Source organism: Octopus sinensis, unplaced genomic scaffold (assembly GCF_006345805.1).
Source record: "Octopus sinensis unplaced genomic scaffold, ASM634580v1 Contig10374, whole genome shotgun sequence".
Lineage (NCBI taxonomy): Eukaryota > Metazoa > Mollusca > Cephalopoda > Octopoda > Octopodidae > Octopus > Octopus sinensis.
Window position 1 is genome coordinate 54,886 of NW_021832122.1, and position 17,589 is coordinate 72,474.

Genomic DNA, 17,589 nt, shown 5'->3' on the forward strand with positions numbered 1-17,589 from the left:
GACTAATTCAAAAAATTTGTTAAATTCTTTATCCGATGTATTCCCTCAATAATTACCGCCAGTCAGCTATTCGAGACCACGTTCTTCCATTGACTCGAGTCAAACGAATAATGAAAGTAGACAACAACTCCCGTGTAATCAGCTCAGAAGCCCCCGCGATTCTAGCCAAGGCCACAGAGTTGTTTATAACGGAAATAGCCAAGCGTGCTTGGTACAACACTTGTTCTGATTCGCGGAGAACACTCCAAGTCAATTACTTTCATAATATGATAGTTGGTCGATGTTGTGGATGCAGCAAAACAATCAGAAATGTTTGACTTTCTGATTGACTTTATTCCTCAAAATCATGCAAAAAGAATTTTTAAAGGATTTTTTTGACTTTATTTTGAGAAAATAATTTTATTGCACACTTTAAGTTAAAATCATTTAATGGCAAATTCTCTGACTCTTATTTTTATTAGAAACGGCTTTATTAAAAAAACTACTTTTAGCTTTGTATGTAAAATTTATAGAATTTTTTAAATAATTTTACTTCACGTTATCTGTGTAGGTTTTTTCCAAAAAGATGGTAGAATTTTGAGTTATTAAACATATTCAATGATTTATAAATATTGAAACTTGAATCGATACATATTGAATAAATTTTTGTTTCTTAGATACTTATTTAAATTGATGTTTTCCAAAACTGTGAGAGATCCAAATGCAATTAAAGCAATTTTGAACAAAATTGAAAATGATTCTGACGAAGAGCAGAATTCTTCACAAATAACAAAGATCCAAGATAAAAACGACCGTCTTTTCGACAGCCAGGAATCGGAAAATGACGAAAAATTAAAAGAATCTCTCGACAAATATTTAGTTGGTCGAAAACAAAAAGAACCGTCCACCAAATTTTATTTAGCGAAGACAAGTCTCCTCAACCAATTACAGAACCCAAACCTGCCGTCAACATTGATGCCACTAAAAATGACAATCTGATTAAACTATTAAAATCACGTGCTCAAATAGCAAATTCTCGTCTTCGTTCAAAAAAAAACGAAAGGTAAAGAAAGTCAAATTTCCTCTAAATTAAGTAGAGAGACAGAACTAAAAAATAAATCATCGGAATCCAATTTGCCAGAAAACATTATTTTTAAGACTGCTTCGAACACGAACGAGATCAAATCCGAAAACTGTGCTATCAAAACTTTAAATAATTCTGGGTCTGCCAATATCGGACATTCAATCTTAGAGAAATGAAATTGTCGGAAAAAGAGGTTATGAATGTTACTTATGAGGTGAATGCCGAAAATAAAGCTTTTGAAAAAACAAACATTTGCAACAATTCAAAAAAAGAATTAAATACTACGTATGAAGTCAGTTTTGACAAAATTTCGAGTCAGATTGACAATATCCCAAAGTTTTTCAAATTCTATATTTTCAGAGAAAAATCTGAAATAAAAAAAGAAAAACTTCAGTCGAAAAAATTATTTTTTCTCAACGCCCCAAAATAGTTGTTAGTTAACCTTATTTTAGCAAAAAACCGAAAAAAGAAAAATGTCGATACAAGTCAGCTTATAAAATGCCAAAGCTCTCGGAAATCGACCACGATAGGATGAGTGACTACACATGTGCCAAAGATCTTGTGGACATGGCTTATTTGAGCTGGTATAAGCAGAAGACTATGGAATTGATCGAACAGAAAAAAGCCGACAAACTGGAGAAGGAAAACGAACGAAATCAAGACTTTAAAGTGATTACTGAGATTTTAATCTTATTTAAATTTAGAAAAAAACCGAATTAGAAATGTCGTCGAAACTGGCCTTCAGTGCATGGAAAAAAAGTCGCGACCAAGAACTCAAAGTTCGTCAAAAAGAAAACAAGCTAGAAAAGCAAAAACGAGAAGAACAAAATTTAAAAAAGCTAGAAAATGAAAAAAAAGCCGAAAAAGTATAAAATTATAATTAAAATCAGAGTTTCTCGGCTTGGCTCGACAAAAAAATAAAATGTAAAAAATCCACAAAAAAAGAAATTGTTGATAAAAAACCTGTAAAAACTAAAGAAGAAATTCAAATCTTAGAAAAGAAAAAAACTGAAATGTAATTTAATAAAACTAAATCAATCATTTAGGGAAAAAAGGTGGAAAGAAAAGCAGCTATCAAATAAAAAATTAGAATCTCAAAGTAAAGAAGAAAAGTTAGCAGCCGAAAGGCAGAAATTAAGAAAAGAAATGGAAGCACAAAAACTCTATGAAGATTGGGTAGAAAGAAAGGTTTATTTAATTTAGCATTTTAAGGAACAAACAAAAAATCACAAAAAATCCACATTAAGCTTAGGTCCGTGGATACCACCTAAAAAAATCATTCCATGTAATAAATGAAGGATTTTAATTTATTTATCAAATTTCGAATATCAATAAATTTCTGTTAATTTTAAAATTGTTATAACCGATATTTTAAAATATTTATTAAATATTTAAAATAATGCCTTCGCTACGCCTTCTCGTTGAGCCGTTATCTTTTTTATCAAAAAGAACTATTTTTTATAAAATAATCTTTTAGATTCTATTCCAAAATTTAATTTTCATGAAAGGAAAACATTCAACTATAAACCTCCAGAAAATTTAGACTGTAATAACATTAATAACCGAAAACCTCAGGGGTCGTTTTCCCTGAGAGACCAAAATTAAAAATACTCGAAAAAACTCCAAATTTCACTCATTTTCGCCCCCAAAGGACCACCAAAAAACTTATAGATATTCGGGGACCAGAGGAATTCCACACCGAACTAATTCACAAACAATTCGGAATTCAAGTTTTTTTCATTAAAAATAATTTTCCAGATTCTTCGTGGTGGATATCTTTCTTTTAAACACCTCGAAAGGATCAGACTTCTTGTAAATAAATTTGTCGACGATGGAAAAAAATATTTTGCAGTTTGGCGAATAGACCCTCCGTGGAAGCCAATCACTGCAAGAGCCAAAGGAAAGAGAATGGGAGGCGGAAAGGGACCAATATCTGAATATGTTGTCCCAGTGAAGGCTGATAGGATTCTGCTTGAAATGGGAGGATATTGCGAGTTCTTTCACGTGGAAAGACTTTTGAAGACTTTGGCTTCCACTGCACCGATGAAAGCCAGGGCTGTCAGTTATGAAATGTTGATGGAAGAACGGAAGGCTCGTGAGAACGTGGAATCTCAGAACCTTAATATATTCACAATGGACTACTGTATTAAGAATAATATGGCTGGGTGTCATGAATGGCTGTCCCGATACGAGTATGATTGGGGAGGAAAATATCTTTAATGTCGACTCTAAATTGTTGTTAATAATTGTATTTAATATTTTTTGGATGGTTAAGAGATTTTGTGGAATTGCCACTTTGCTGTTTTTTTGTTTTTGCCATTGACGCTTCAGAGGCAGATGATGATTTCAAAAGCATTGGGAAGTGCCTTATTAAAGATGGAGAGGGTATGATCGACTCGGAATATTACGAAATGGAAAAATATGGTCAGGGATCTCATCTGCACATGCTTTGTCATGACTAGGGCAACCAATTGCAATTTTTTGCAATTAAATATAATTTAATTAAAATTCGATAAATAATAAAGTAATGAATAGACATTAATTTTAATTATATTTTTATTCGATTTAAATTTGCAATTTTTTGCAATTTTTTGTAGTCATTTTACAATTTTTTGCAATTTTTTTAAATTAAAAAAAAATTTTTTTATTAAAAAATAATATAATTATAAGTAAAAGATTATTAAAACGTGTTTTAGTTGTTTGTTGTAATGGGTAAAAGGACAGTGTCACAGAAAATTTCATTTTATGCAAAGAAATTCCCCGAGTTTGTTATTGACAGTGAAGGGAATTTATTTGGCGATATCGTGTTTTAGCGTCTTAAAATCATAAGGGACCAATTTTGATTAGAAATCGCAAATAAATTAATATTATTATATTATTTTTAAAAATTATTATAATTATCAAAATAATTATTATCTGCAACGCTTTAACAGTATTTTTATATTTTAGAACATTTTTCGCATTACACCATCAGGCCCAACGATCAGATGGGGAGATTGTTGAAGGTCTTTTAGTTACTGTAATCACAGCATCCAAACAACACCACGTGAAGGTGACCCACATCGTTGTTTCTGGAAAAAATCTGTTATCATTCCAATTCTGAAGCCCAACAAAGACCCCTGCGACCCCGCCTCGTTCAGGCCAATCTCACTCATCTCTGTCGTATCAAAAATCCTCGAAAAATTTGTCCTGAATTCAATCTACCCTTTCCTCACTCTATCAAAGTCACAGCATGGCTTCCGTCCGCAGCACTCGACAACTACACACCTATCTTATCTAACAAGATTCATCGCAGACGGATTTAATAACTACTCCCCTCCCCATCGAACTATCCTGGCATCAATTGATATCAGTAAGGCTTTTGACCGAACTTCACGACATGTCCTGAGCTCAAAAATTCACTCTTCTCCTATTCCCCATCATCTGAAAATCTGGCTGTGTAGCTTCTTATCTGGTAGACTGGCTCAGACAAAATTCGGGTCAAAAAACTCCCGATTCCGCTACTTACCTAATGGGGTCCCAGCTCTCTTCAATCTACACCTCAGTGATATGCCTACTAATTCGGAAACATTACTCCTCTCGTACGCTGACGACATAGTGATTGCTTCAAGAAACAATTCCATCAAAGCTGCAACAAACTCACTCCAAACTCATCTAAACTCTCTGACCAAATGGCTAGGATCTAACCATATGACTCCTTCTGCGTCCAAATCGTCCATCACTGTTTTTACATCTGATAAAAGACAATTCAACCTAAACCCAGTCCTCTATGTGGCCGGCGAAATAATTCCTGTCATAAAAAACCCGAAAATCCTTGGAGTCGTATTCGATCAATGCCTATCTTTCACGCAACACGTGGAGCTCATTTCCACCAAGCCAAACGAAAACTGAATGCACTACGTGCCTTATCTGGACAAACTTACGGCCAAGCCAAAGAATATCTCACTTTGGTTTACAAACAATTTGTCAGAACATCTATGAACTATGCTAGTCCAGCATGGTCATGGAACTTGTCTCATTCAAACCTCCAAAAACTCCAAAGAATCCAAAACTCAGGCTACGCACAATAACTGGCTGTCTTGCATCCACTCCCATCGATCATCTTCATTGGGAGTCCTGCATCCTTCCGGTCGATGACCATTTGACGATGAGAGGACTCCAATTCCTACAGGAAATACAAGATTCTTCTCATCCAAGTCACAAAATCTCTATTCCAGAAAACAAAAGACACATCATTTCTACTCTGGCCGATCAATGTAGATGTCTATCGAAAAGCAAATTTTGGACTATATCTATTTTTGGGCACTCAACTCAGAAACGATTATCTGCAGCAAAGAATCTCGATCAGACTTAAAAAAACATCAATTGATTGGGGAAACTTTTTACGTGATGTATGCGTAAAGTGGGTCGAGGACCATCCTTGTTCTCTCGGTGGAATTAATTCAGAAACTATGTTGCCAATTGTCGTAGAAGTGGATGAAACAAAATATTTTCATCGAAAATACGCAAGAGGTACCTGGCACGAAGGGCATTGGGTTGTTGGTGGAAAAGAGAGGGGCAACCCTAGGAATATTTTTCTGGTCGAAGTTCCTGATCGGAGTCGAGACACGTTAATAACTATTAATTCTCAGTATCTTTTGTCTTAATAATTCGAGTTTTTCACTGTTTTCATGTTTTACTAAGTTGCTGTAAAAAATGTAGTTTTAAAAAAATTTTAATTTAGGGTTGCCACAGTATTGTACATATAAATTTAATTATAATAATTTTTAAAAAATAGTATAATAATATTAATTTATTTACGATTTCTAATCAAAATTGGTCCCTTATGATTTTAAGACGCTAAAACACGATATCGCCATTTATTTTGCTCCAATTGCTCAACTGTTGTACGGTGTGACACAAAATTTTTTGTTGATGCGCACCGTTCTTCAAAAAAACATTTAAAAGCACACAGTATTTCTTTGAATTTAAATTTATAGAATGGACAAATTCATCTCAGAGTTCACAAACATTTCTTTCGGCGATCTAAACACCCTAGACTTTACATCAGATCCATGCGACATAAAATCCTATATATCAAAAAAGCTTGAGAAATCAGGAATACTAAGTATTCTTGAATTCTCAAATAAGAATCTATCGCCAGAAGTTTATTCACATCTCAGAAAATGTAGCGCAAGTTCAGCATCTATCGAAAGGGCAATATCTCTTTTGACGAAAATTCTTAGTAAAGAGAGGAACTTTAAACCTGAAAATGTTCAGGAATATTTGATTTCCTATTACAATAAATAATTTCGTTAATTTTTTGCATAATGTAATGTTTACAATTAAAAAAAATTATTTTTGCAATTTTTTACAATTTTTAAAATTCATTTTTGCAATTTTTTTTATTAAAAAGTGCAATTTTTTGGTTGCCCTAGTCATGACCAATGACATCGCGCTTATTAACGAGACATGACGTAAAATGCTTTTTTTCCAAACATTGAAAAAGACTAAACTCATCAATTCATTAATATAAAAAAACACGCATTTAAAAAGAGGTTGACTTTTACATAGAATTTTGTTTTCGATCCTTATAGGATACTTCCATAGTACAGTCCGACCCCCAAATGGGACACCAAGTGCCCCAAAATGCGAAGGTGTACCAAAACAGAGGTTTGTTATTATTTATTAAATTAAACCAATAATAAACATCAAATAACATTTTTACCAAAATAATCAGTTATTTTAATCTTAGTTTTAGAGTTTTGTCGGATATTATTCGTCAATTTTAGTTGAAAATCGTAAAAATCTGGGAACATTTTTGGTGCAACACGTGAAATTTTTTTCTAAAATATTAAGGAAATTTTTTTTCCACTACAATATTTTCAAAATTCTCAGTTTCCGAACATCCATTAAGATATAATTGTGGAATTTTTCTTTATCACCGTTAAATGTCTCATAAAGCTTTGAACTAGTATTGTCGGTGTGTAAGAAAGGCACAATATTTTGTTTGATTCTCGAAATAGTTTATTTATCTTGTACTTATGCGATTAGTTGCCTCTCAGAAAAATTTTTCCTCAAAATTTTTTTAGCAGTGTTTCATTTAGTTTCGTAATTTATAACCACGACAAAAACTGAAAATTTTCATGATTTTTATTGATTTTTCATTTTATTCTACTAAAGTTTTGATTAAAAAATGCCCCAGAACCCGAATGTGCTTGTTTCGTCATAATACGCGAAAATTACAATACTACTGTTTATTCTTTTCCAAAAACTGTTTCCGAAGAATGTTGGCTTTAATTACTATGGGTGATTTGAAATTAAAAATAACAGAATCAATACAGCCCCTTTGGCTGAAGCTTAAGCTATGGATAGTGGATCTGGACAATGCCTACCAAAAAAAAACTTATAGAACTCTGACCTTGGGACATCGTCGTCTCAGTCCGATCATTGTGGGCAGACTCGAACCTTTCAGAAAGATCTACTTCGCTTGCATGAATCGGGGATCACGGGGATTATAATTAACTGGCTTACCCTGGTCTTTTGGTCGATAAAAATTAATTAAATTATCGGGGTTACTATAAGATTTGGAATAAAAAATACGAAATTCAAAAAATCTTAATCGATGACTGTCATTTTTATCCAAAACCGCCAATCGGAAAAATAAAAATTTTAATACCGACTGGACTTTCTACCATTTTAATTAACATTAATGATCTATTTATTGATAAAATTTCATATAATTTGATTATTGAGAACATGCGTTAGCTAGTGATCTTAGCGTAAAGTCAATTTTTTGATCGTTTTGTATAATCCGAGCTCTGGTTTTTTGCATTTCAGTTTCGAGTCTGCTAATTTCTTCTTTTAGTGATTTTTGATTTTGAATGCAAAGTAGATCATCAGTTTCAAAACCTTGGTCTTCGATATTAGAGACCGCATATGATAGCTTTTCGTCTTCTTCTCTAAGCATTTCCAATTCCTGCACAACAGAGGCGAGGTCCTCATGTTGGTGACTAAAATCAAAGAGCTTTAGACGAGTTAAAAAAGTCGACAGACCTTGGCCATCTGATTTACTTCTGTCGTCATTTTTTGAACTGAGTCCCGAAGGTTTTTAATTTCAATGACGTCTTTTTCGTTGGCAACAAATTTTTTTTTGGTGATGATTTCTCCACCAGAAAATTCTTCCTTAGACTTTAGCAATTTTTTTACGAGTCCTCCTAATTAGATGAACTTTAGAGGACATCAAACCTTCTTCTATCAAATCGCTATCGTTTTTGAAATGATTTTCTTGCTCGACTATTTTTTCCTGAACAAGAAAGTCCTCATCTGAGGATTGTTCTATCTCAACAGTAGTCACTGGGCTGGCTGAGGAGGTTCCCTTCATTAAGTTAAAACTCAAAGCAAAACTCTTCTGCATATTGGGATGATTTTGTGGGAGGCCTACGTCGAGTTGTCACCGGTCGTTGTGGCAAAGATTTTTCATTTTCAATTTCTGGAGGTTTTTTGGAAATTGATTCTTTTTTAACAACTATTTCTTTACCTAAATTTGGTTTTAAGTTACTTTTTACCATCATCGATGATAACTGGTTCGTTAGGAGTTCGTTGCTTATCGGCCTTGGCAGAAAGAGGCCTTTTAAGTTTTTTATTTGACATTTCTTGGTTTTTGAGAACATCATTTTCCAACAGGGGACTGGGGTCATTAGATTCTTGAATTTTGGGACGATCAAATGATTTTTCGTTATTTTTTGTTATTTGAGGATGCTCAATTGGCTTTTCATTGAAACTAACAAGAACTTGATTTACGATTTCCTCATCTTTGTACTTCAATTTTTATAGTCCAAGTAAAAACCATTTTTTTCTTTGCGATTTGAGCAAGTTTTTGTAATAAAATATTTGTTTTTTCAGCTTCTAAACCTGCTATAATTTTTGAGGGTTTAACATCTATTTTTGAGTCGCTTGCCAAAGCTATAAATTATAAAAATTATTGGATTCGAACATATAAATTCAATTAACTTTGACAAATATCTGACTCGAGATTCCTTGTCCTAAATTATGAAATATTGAGGGTTTTGTACTTTTAGATTAGTGGGGTCCATTTCAAAACTAGAAAAAAGATTTTTCATGATTGAAACTGATTCTGCAACCTAAGAATATATTTTTGAAACATACCGCAGTCACAATGTCGTGAATAAACCTAAATGGAGGACGGAATAACAATTTTTGTGTCAATTGTGGTTTCCGAATTAATTTAATAAAACTTAATTCTGTTTTTCGAGCAATTTCTTCATTCATCTGAACCAAGTTATTCGACCTTGAATGATTATATTACCTTAGTAATAAAAATCAAATTAAATTAACAAAATGTAAGTTCCTCTAGTAACCTATTTTGATAAAAATTATGAAATATTATTTAATCAGATATTTAATTCATAAAGTCAGGGTTATACTAATTATCTTAACCTAGATCAGATTGTATCTGTATTTAAAAAAGCATAGGGAATTTCTGCAGATCAAAAAAGCATCAAAGTATATGTCTAGACAAATGGCTTGAAGAAAAATTGCGCGATCATAAAATACACACGTGGTTTTAAAACTATTCTTCACTTTGCTGACACAATTAACAATAGCTGGGAATCAATGAAGAAACAAAAGGATTCTACAACTTGAAAGAAAAACAAACAATCTTACAAAATAACGAATAATGGCAGCAGGAGTTCAAGAATAAGGAAACTTGTTTGAAACTGCTAAACAGCAGAAAAAAATTTGCCAAAAAGTAAATTAATTAACAGTCAAAAAAAATTTGAGTAAATTTATAACTACTTTAATTTAATGAATTTTAATGAATTAATCAGTACGTTTTCATCAGTAATTAATTAAGAAAACCCTCTTTTGCTTTCGAATCACTCAAAAAACTAATAAAGCAAAAAAACTAAAAAAATTCCTCAGGGTGTACATATAAACCAGGACTATAATCTATATAAAAGAAATAGAAACGTTCGAAATGAATTCCATAATATGCCTTTTCTACTTTATCTCTAGAAACATTTTTGTAAATATTTTTAGGAAAAATATGTCACATTCCAGCAGTGTGCCAATGCCGTAAGTGTGCCTCCATTTTTAAAAAAATACCAGATGGGTTATTGCGAAGACCTTAGAGAACATGAAGCCGAGACAAGGCATGAGTTATCGATGCCTGTTGAGGAAGTAGCCCTTGAAATTTTAATTAATTTCTAAAAAATCAAATCTTCAAAAAACTGCTCAATAAAGAACTTTCTTAACCCAAAAGAGTTTATTTAAAAATTCAATAGGTTCCCTATGCGCCCTACAGTCGCAGTATCTGTTCATTTAAAGAACTTTACAATTTATGTTTTCATCTCCTGCTTCAGAAGCCATTAGACTTTCAGGTTGTTTTGTATTTGGCATAAAATCATTTCCAAGTCTGTTGAATTATATCAAACTCATCACATAATTCGTTTACATAATTCGTTCAAAATTTTAAATTCTTTTCCATTTTCGGTTTGCAAAATAATGGGAGATCCAATTTGAAAATATTTCCAAAAAACTAGATATTTCTTTTGTTGTCTTAGTTTTAGTTAATTCAACATCTGCATTCTTTGAAAGCAAATTAATGATAACAAGAACCTAAAAATATAATTATAGCTATACGCATAAATTTAAATTTTTTAATTCCGAATATCTCCTTAAGTCAATAAGTTCGGCTATGGCAGTCAATGAGATTGGTCACATCTATCACGCGTACCTCTCGTAATGATTGGTGTAATAGAAGATTTTGTGACATTAGCTTTTTTGACTAATCGTCTTTTTTAATTCTTATACCCGACAAAAAACACAGTTTATAATAAAAATTCAATCTTTCAAGTAAAACTAATTTTTTTATGACTGCTGACTAATCATTTTATCTCGGCCAAAAATGATTATAATTATGTGATATTTAAAAGGAGGAAAACTTATATAACCTCAATCATTGTTTGCTTTAGTTCTTTCTCTTATATACAAAAAAATCTAAATAAGCAATTGTTCTTTTGAATAAATGACTTTTCGTCGGAGAAATTCAAAATTTTTTGCGTAAATTTATGCCTTTATATTTATCAATCATTTTATCAAGCTCCCCAAACTCGCCGATTTTTTTATTTTTAAAATTCGACGCCCATTTTATGTTGAATTTAATTAATTATTACAATAATATAATAAAACCAATTTTTTAAAATTAGATATCTAAACAATGAATAAAATAAAGAGAAAAATAAAAATCAAGTTAAAAATCACGACTAATTCCCCTCGAATATCTATCCTTATTATTATTCTTATAAATATTTAAATAAATAAAACCCTGCAAAAAATTGCAAACTTGTCACTTTCAATCAAAATCCCACGAGAAGGGTCTTCTCGAGTCTCGCATTGCCCATTAGTTAACTCAAAACTTAAAATTGGTCAAATATACCAAACCCAAAAGGAACAGTTCCAACAACTTCCTTTAAGAGTTGATCCCACTCTTGGACTCGAAGACAATTTTTATTAATATCTTCGTCCATAATTTCTTTAGACGTAAGTTGCATATCCACGGAATTGATTTTTTCACAATATTTCCCGTATAAATCGGCAGCCTTATCCACATACACAAGCATTGAATTTTCCAGTTGTTTAAAAGTTTCCTGAGTCACAAGATGCCCCAAGGAATGTGTGAGGGCGTGATTATTTGCATCTTTTAACATTTGGAGAAAACGAGCTGTGATATATAAAATCAAAACAAATATACAATTCGAAAAATTATGGGTAGATAATCTTTTAAGAATAGAATTTCTTGTTGATTTAGCTAAAAATAACGTGGATATAATATTCTTACAAGGATTAATGTCCATCCACAAGAAAAATAAAAAAATGCGCTAAATATATTTATTTTCAAAATAAATTAATTTCATTAAATTAATATAATTATAAAATAATAAAACTTAGCAACAATAAAAACCATCAATATGTCTTCAGAGAACAAAATTAAAAAGTTAACAAAAGAATTTGATTTTGACCAAATTTATTTTCTTAATCTTGCAAATCAGGGCATTACCGAATTGGGAGATATTCCAAATTGCAAATTTTTAGAAATTCTCAACATATCCAACAACTCAATAAAAAGTCTAAAAAATATTGAAAAACTTGAAAATTTAAAATATTTAAATTTATCCAACAATTTCCTCCAAAATTTAGGTTTTTTGTTTTATAATTTCCAGATAATTTGGATAGTCTTCATTTGCTTGAATTTTTGAATGTTTCTGGAAATAAAATATCAACGTTTGAAATATTAAAATACTTTTAGACTAAAAGAGCTAAGAGGACTCATTCCGCTATCAAAATTATGCAATCTTCGACTTAAAAATGGAAATTCTGATCGATCAAACCCCATTTGCCAGAACCCTCACTACAAAAGCAATATCACTTTTCTTCTTCCTCAAATATCAATTTTAGATGGTTGGTGTTTAAATGTTAGTTTAGGTGATAAAATTGACACCGATAATGGAACATGTATAGTGGCCAGTTTAAAAAAATTAGAACAACAGACTTTTGATTTTAAAAATAAGTATTTATTTATTTTTTTATTTTAATAATTAATAAAATATAAAAATTTTTAATTAGAATCAATGATATGTCTTGTAACAAGGCACAAAAATTCCGTGAATTTGATATTGAAATGGAGCGAAAGATTTCTAGAAGTCTTGAGAAACAAAATATATTAAATTATGAAATTTATGAATTTTATCAAAAAATTAACAATCTTTAAATTTTATTAATTTAATAATTTTTTAAATAAATATTTTTAAATGAAAAGGTTTTTTGTGTGTTTGTGTATTTATATTATATAGAGATGATAATAAGCCATATCTCGTACTTCCCAAAGTAAATGTTCGAGGATGTGAAGGAACACTATATTTACTACCCAATCAACTTGGTTGGATCCAATTTGGACGCACTGACTTTACAATCCTCCACGAATATTCTTCCATTCACCGTATCCCCTTCATTTTATAATTCAAGTCCAAAAGGTCTCACTTGACACAAGTGACAAAGTAAAGCTCCAAATTGTGCTCCACAACGAAAACACGTGTGCATTCCATTTCGTTCGTGGTCCTTCGAAGGCAGACAATATGAAGGACCGGGAGAGTGCAAAAGAACTTTTGATGCATTTAATTCCAAAATATCGCATCAAACAAGACTCAGTGGATATTCAAAGAAAGAACATTCTTATTGCCGATCCAAATCTTTTCAAAGTCTACAAAGAGCTAGTCACGTGCAAAATTATATCAGAAGATGACTTTTGGGGGATATTAGGGAACGTATCTGCCTTATTTGAGTATTATAGGACACTCCCGCTCCTTCCCAGCCCGTTGGGGTCTCCGGGGACTTTCTGTCTCGTCTACGAGTAGACAATCATGCAAGCACGGTTCAAAGTTACCGACTATCCAAGGAGAGCATTGAAGCAATTTTTAGAGTTTTTCCGCCAAGTTAATTCGTTTATTTATTCTTAGTCGCAGCAAAATATTCCGAATTGGTTCCTCATACAATGCCACCGAAATTATTTTGGTCGAATTTCTTACAATCCCCTTTCTTTACAAAATCCAAGACATGCTCGAATATGTTTGCTGACTGCATGGAGGAGACAATTCGGCAATATCGAGGACTTGTTCAATCAGTCGACAGTTCTGCTAATGTGGAATCTCAAAATCTGAATCGATTCTCCACTGCTTTGATGACGGATGTAGAATTTCCTGCCTAACTGATGTAGACATCCAAGAGACCTTGTGTTTCGATGGAACAAAGTAAATCTTGTGCCAAGAGGGGCGACGTTGGGAAGAGTAGACTGACCAATTATTTTGGATTAGCTGAGGGGACAACGACTAATCCTATTAGTTTTGGACAGAGGAATGCCCTAATGGCGTTTTCAGCCGACTTTGGGAACTCATTTCCTCTTCATCTTAGAAATTTGGAGGAATTGGACTTTGTGGAGTCGTTTTGTTCAGTTTCAGAACAAGTAAAGTCGAATGTGAGTGAAACACATCGGGAGACTTTGTTTTCCCTTTACGACGCACTCCAGCATTTACTTAAGCTTTTCTGGTCTTTGTTTCCACTCAAGAGGAAAGAAGAGGAGATTAAAGTTTTGGGGGTCCTCAAGTCTTTGGAAACCTTTGAGATGACTAAGATCGATGCTTTTCAAAAATCATTGGAAGAGGCTCAGTTGCCTTCTTCTGGGACTGTTGCCCACCTCAGAAGATGTATTGGAAAGGCTAAGTCTAAGTACGACTCTTGGGTAGCCAAACAGACAGTTAATAAAGTCTAGAATTATTGTTTTTTGTAATTAAAAATACTTATTTTATGTAATTGCTTGAATTGGCTAAGTATTTTCTACGGAGCATATTCATTTTTGCTGCTAACGCTGTTTCTGAGCTAAACCTCAAAAATATATAAATTATTAAAAAATTAAATAAATATGTGATATCGGCCCACAATTTCCTTTAAAGTTGGGAATTTTTTTTAAGAAGTGCACTTGTGGATGCACTTCCCAATTTCGGTAAAAAGCGATGCTCCGGCCGTCCCTATCACTCCACTTGTCTCCACAGCAATCGGGACAAAGTGGTAATTTGGTGAGGAGAGGCGTATTTCTTCCGCTTCGTCTCCTCAGCCCGACGGGAAGCGAAGCCGGGGGAGGACGCAGACTGAGCAACGGTCCCGGGGGCAAAGGTGTCCGCGCAGGTAACATCCCAAACGAGACATTTCCCCTCCGAGAATGGGAAGACCGTCATTCCGTCTGGACGCTTGCCGTCGCCACGGTCGAGGCCGGCAGGCTCCAGAACAGAAGGGAAGCCTGCGGCATTGAGGGCCTGTTTAACGACGTGGTTCAGGCCAGCGTGTCTCGGGATACGCCCGGTGCTTGAGCGGCACGAAAGGGGGTTGAGGCCATCGGGGTCAATCAGGGGGTTGGGAATTTATTTTATTTATTAAAAAACGATTCTTTTGATTATAATACGTTAATACAGTATGACCTTTATTTTGGGCACCTATTTAAAAAATGCCCCAAAAACAGAGGATAATTTTCTCTAATATGTGATAATTTTTTCTAGATCCGCATTCAGCGAAGAGTTGGGGATTTACCTTATTTGTTTAAAAAAGATTTTTTTATTATAATACGTCAATAACGGGTCGACAAATAAGGTGGCATTCTTCTTTATGGAATGCAAGTATCTACTGAAAACAATTCCGAAAGATTTGTCCTTACACTGATGGAAATCTATTAAGTAACACATTTGAGTATGTAAAATAACAGAAAATAAAAGTCTAATTAAAGTATAGGCATTGGCATGGAAGTAATAGTTAACACTAAAAGATATAAATGCCAAATTTAATATATAAACACTGCAAAAAGGTATGAAAAGAGAAAGCCACTTTGTTAACAGTTACGGACACCAACAGTTGTAATGCATTATTTATTTGCCACGAAATTCTCTAACAGGCATAAAGAACAACCAAGTAATAATAACAGGAATGAGAATTGCGTTTAAATACACCAAACCAATGAGAAATGGAACGACAATAGATGTTCAAAAAAATGGCATTTTTATGCGAATTCCATAGTTATACGCTGTTTTTAATTTTACTTGATAAAAAATGCTACTCTCTGGAAAAAATATCCTGAGAAATATTCAGATGGCCGTCATTACTTCGTGATATTGGTAAGGATTTGGCGGTCATCGATTCACCAGTAATGAATAAATTTATAATTGGTTTCTACTCGCATTCTCACCTTTAGAAGAATTTCTTACACCAAAAAAAGTTCCAAATGCTTATTTTGGCCTTGACAGGTTTCACTATAAAGGAAAGGGTATTTTTTATAACCCGGGTTTGCATCCTCATAATGGCGTATTATCACCGTCACTTTCAACTTCATCATATTTCCATTTTCTCCACTTTTTCATATTTTCTCTCGATTTTACAATATTTGCAAGGGCTATTTTCCTTCTTTGGACGACTTCAAAATTTGTTTGATTTTTATTCCGTTTCCCTAAATCAATGACAAACAAGAGGTCAAAAGCCTTTGTTTTTTTAGTTTTGTGGAAAGATTTATTGTAGTCTCTTGCCATTTTTTAACGTATGTTTAATAGCATCCAAAATTTCCATTTGATGCACTCGTGGATAAGATCCATTTTTAAAGATCGGTAAATTCTATTTAAACTAAACACAGAAATACCGTTTAACTTGCCCCTGTATCCACGGGGCTCGTGTTAATTCGGTAACATGGTGAATTTCGTGCTCTTCACAAAGTTAATTTATTTCAGAATTTCTAAACTCCTTGCCATTATCATTATGGAGAATAAGTGGCCCCTGATAACACAAAAAACATGTCATCTTGGATTCCTCAGATCTCCTTAGCTGATTTGGTAAAAGCACATTCTACCATAGCAAATTTTGAAATGGAATCCAATAAAACAAGAATCTATTATGTGAACGGATACCAAATTTTAGTTTACCCGAAAAAGGATTTTTGACTTAAAAATACACCAAAAGTTATCTGAAGCTTTTTAGTTGACAAATCAATTTTTGTAATAAAAATTTTTTATGAACGATAAGACAAATCATTTGTGAGCGAAAGAATTTTTGAGAAATAGTTATAACTAGGGCAATTTAAGTTAAAAAAGTTAAAATATATGAAAATGTGTATTTTGGCTTAAAAGTAAAAATAAAGTATTTTTTAAATGAAATAGTTACTTATTAAAGAAAAAAATAAAGTTAAAAAGTTAAAAAAATTTTTTTATAAAGTTAAAAATTTTAACTTTATTTAAAATAGCGCGTGGGTGTTTAGTATGCCAAGAACTGCAAAAACAATGTATTTTAAGGCAAAAAAAATTGTTATTGAATATCTGCTGGAGTTTTTATTACGAGAGAATGGCGAGTTGCAATGTCAACTTTGCTTATGCACAGTCAGGTGTGAGAAAAAGCATTTTGTGAATTCTCACCGAGAATCGAAGAAGCACTCAAATTTATTAAGTTTTTACAAATTAATATAATTTTTAGAGAATAATTTCTATCAGCCTTGTTTGGACGAGTTACCCAATGATGACTGGTCAATGCAAGTCACTAAAGCATTTATTCAATGCGATATACCCTTGCATAAATTGACTATGCCTCCTCTAAAGAATTTATTAAAGAATACTTCTTTGCCTCTTCCTTCCCAATACAAAGCAAGAATGTGCGTTAAACAATTGAAAACTGAATATATTGTATTATTTCAAGAAAAGTTTAGGTTTATGAATATATAATTTTTTAGAAATCAACTTGTATTCGCCATAAGTGACGAGGTCACTATTCGTAGTCAAAAATTTGTTGCAGTTTTAATGGGGATACTTAAAAATCCCGATAAAACTTATTTGATTTCTTTCGTAAAAATTGATAAAACTTCTACCAAAGAAACAATTATTCAAATTGTTGACGATACGATTAAATGCGTTTTAATTGAAAGACAAAATTTCCTTCTCCTAATAACA

At 32.6% G+C, this 17,589-nt stretch overlaps 1 protein-coding gene across 1 annotated transcript; it reads left to right on the plus strand.

Annotated features, from left to right (window-relative positions):
* Window positions 1-1,594: 1,594 nt before the first annotated feature.
* Window positions 1,595-3,283, plus strand: LOC115228348 (39S ribosomal protein L16, mitochondrial-like). The gene is made up of 2 exons (XM_029798949.1): window positions 1,595-1,732; window positions 2,822-3,283. Exons 1-2 carry the CDS (start codon window positions 1,595-1,597, stop codon window positions 3,281-3,283), a joined length of 600 nt encoding a protein of 199 aa, XP_029654809.1.
* Window positions 3,284-17,589: the final 14,306 nt, after the last annotated feature.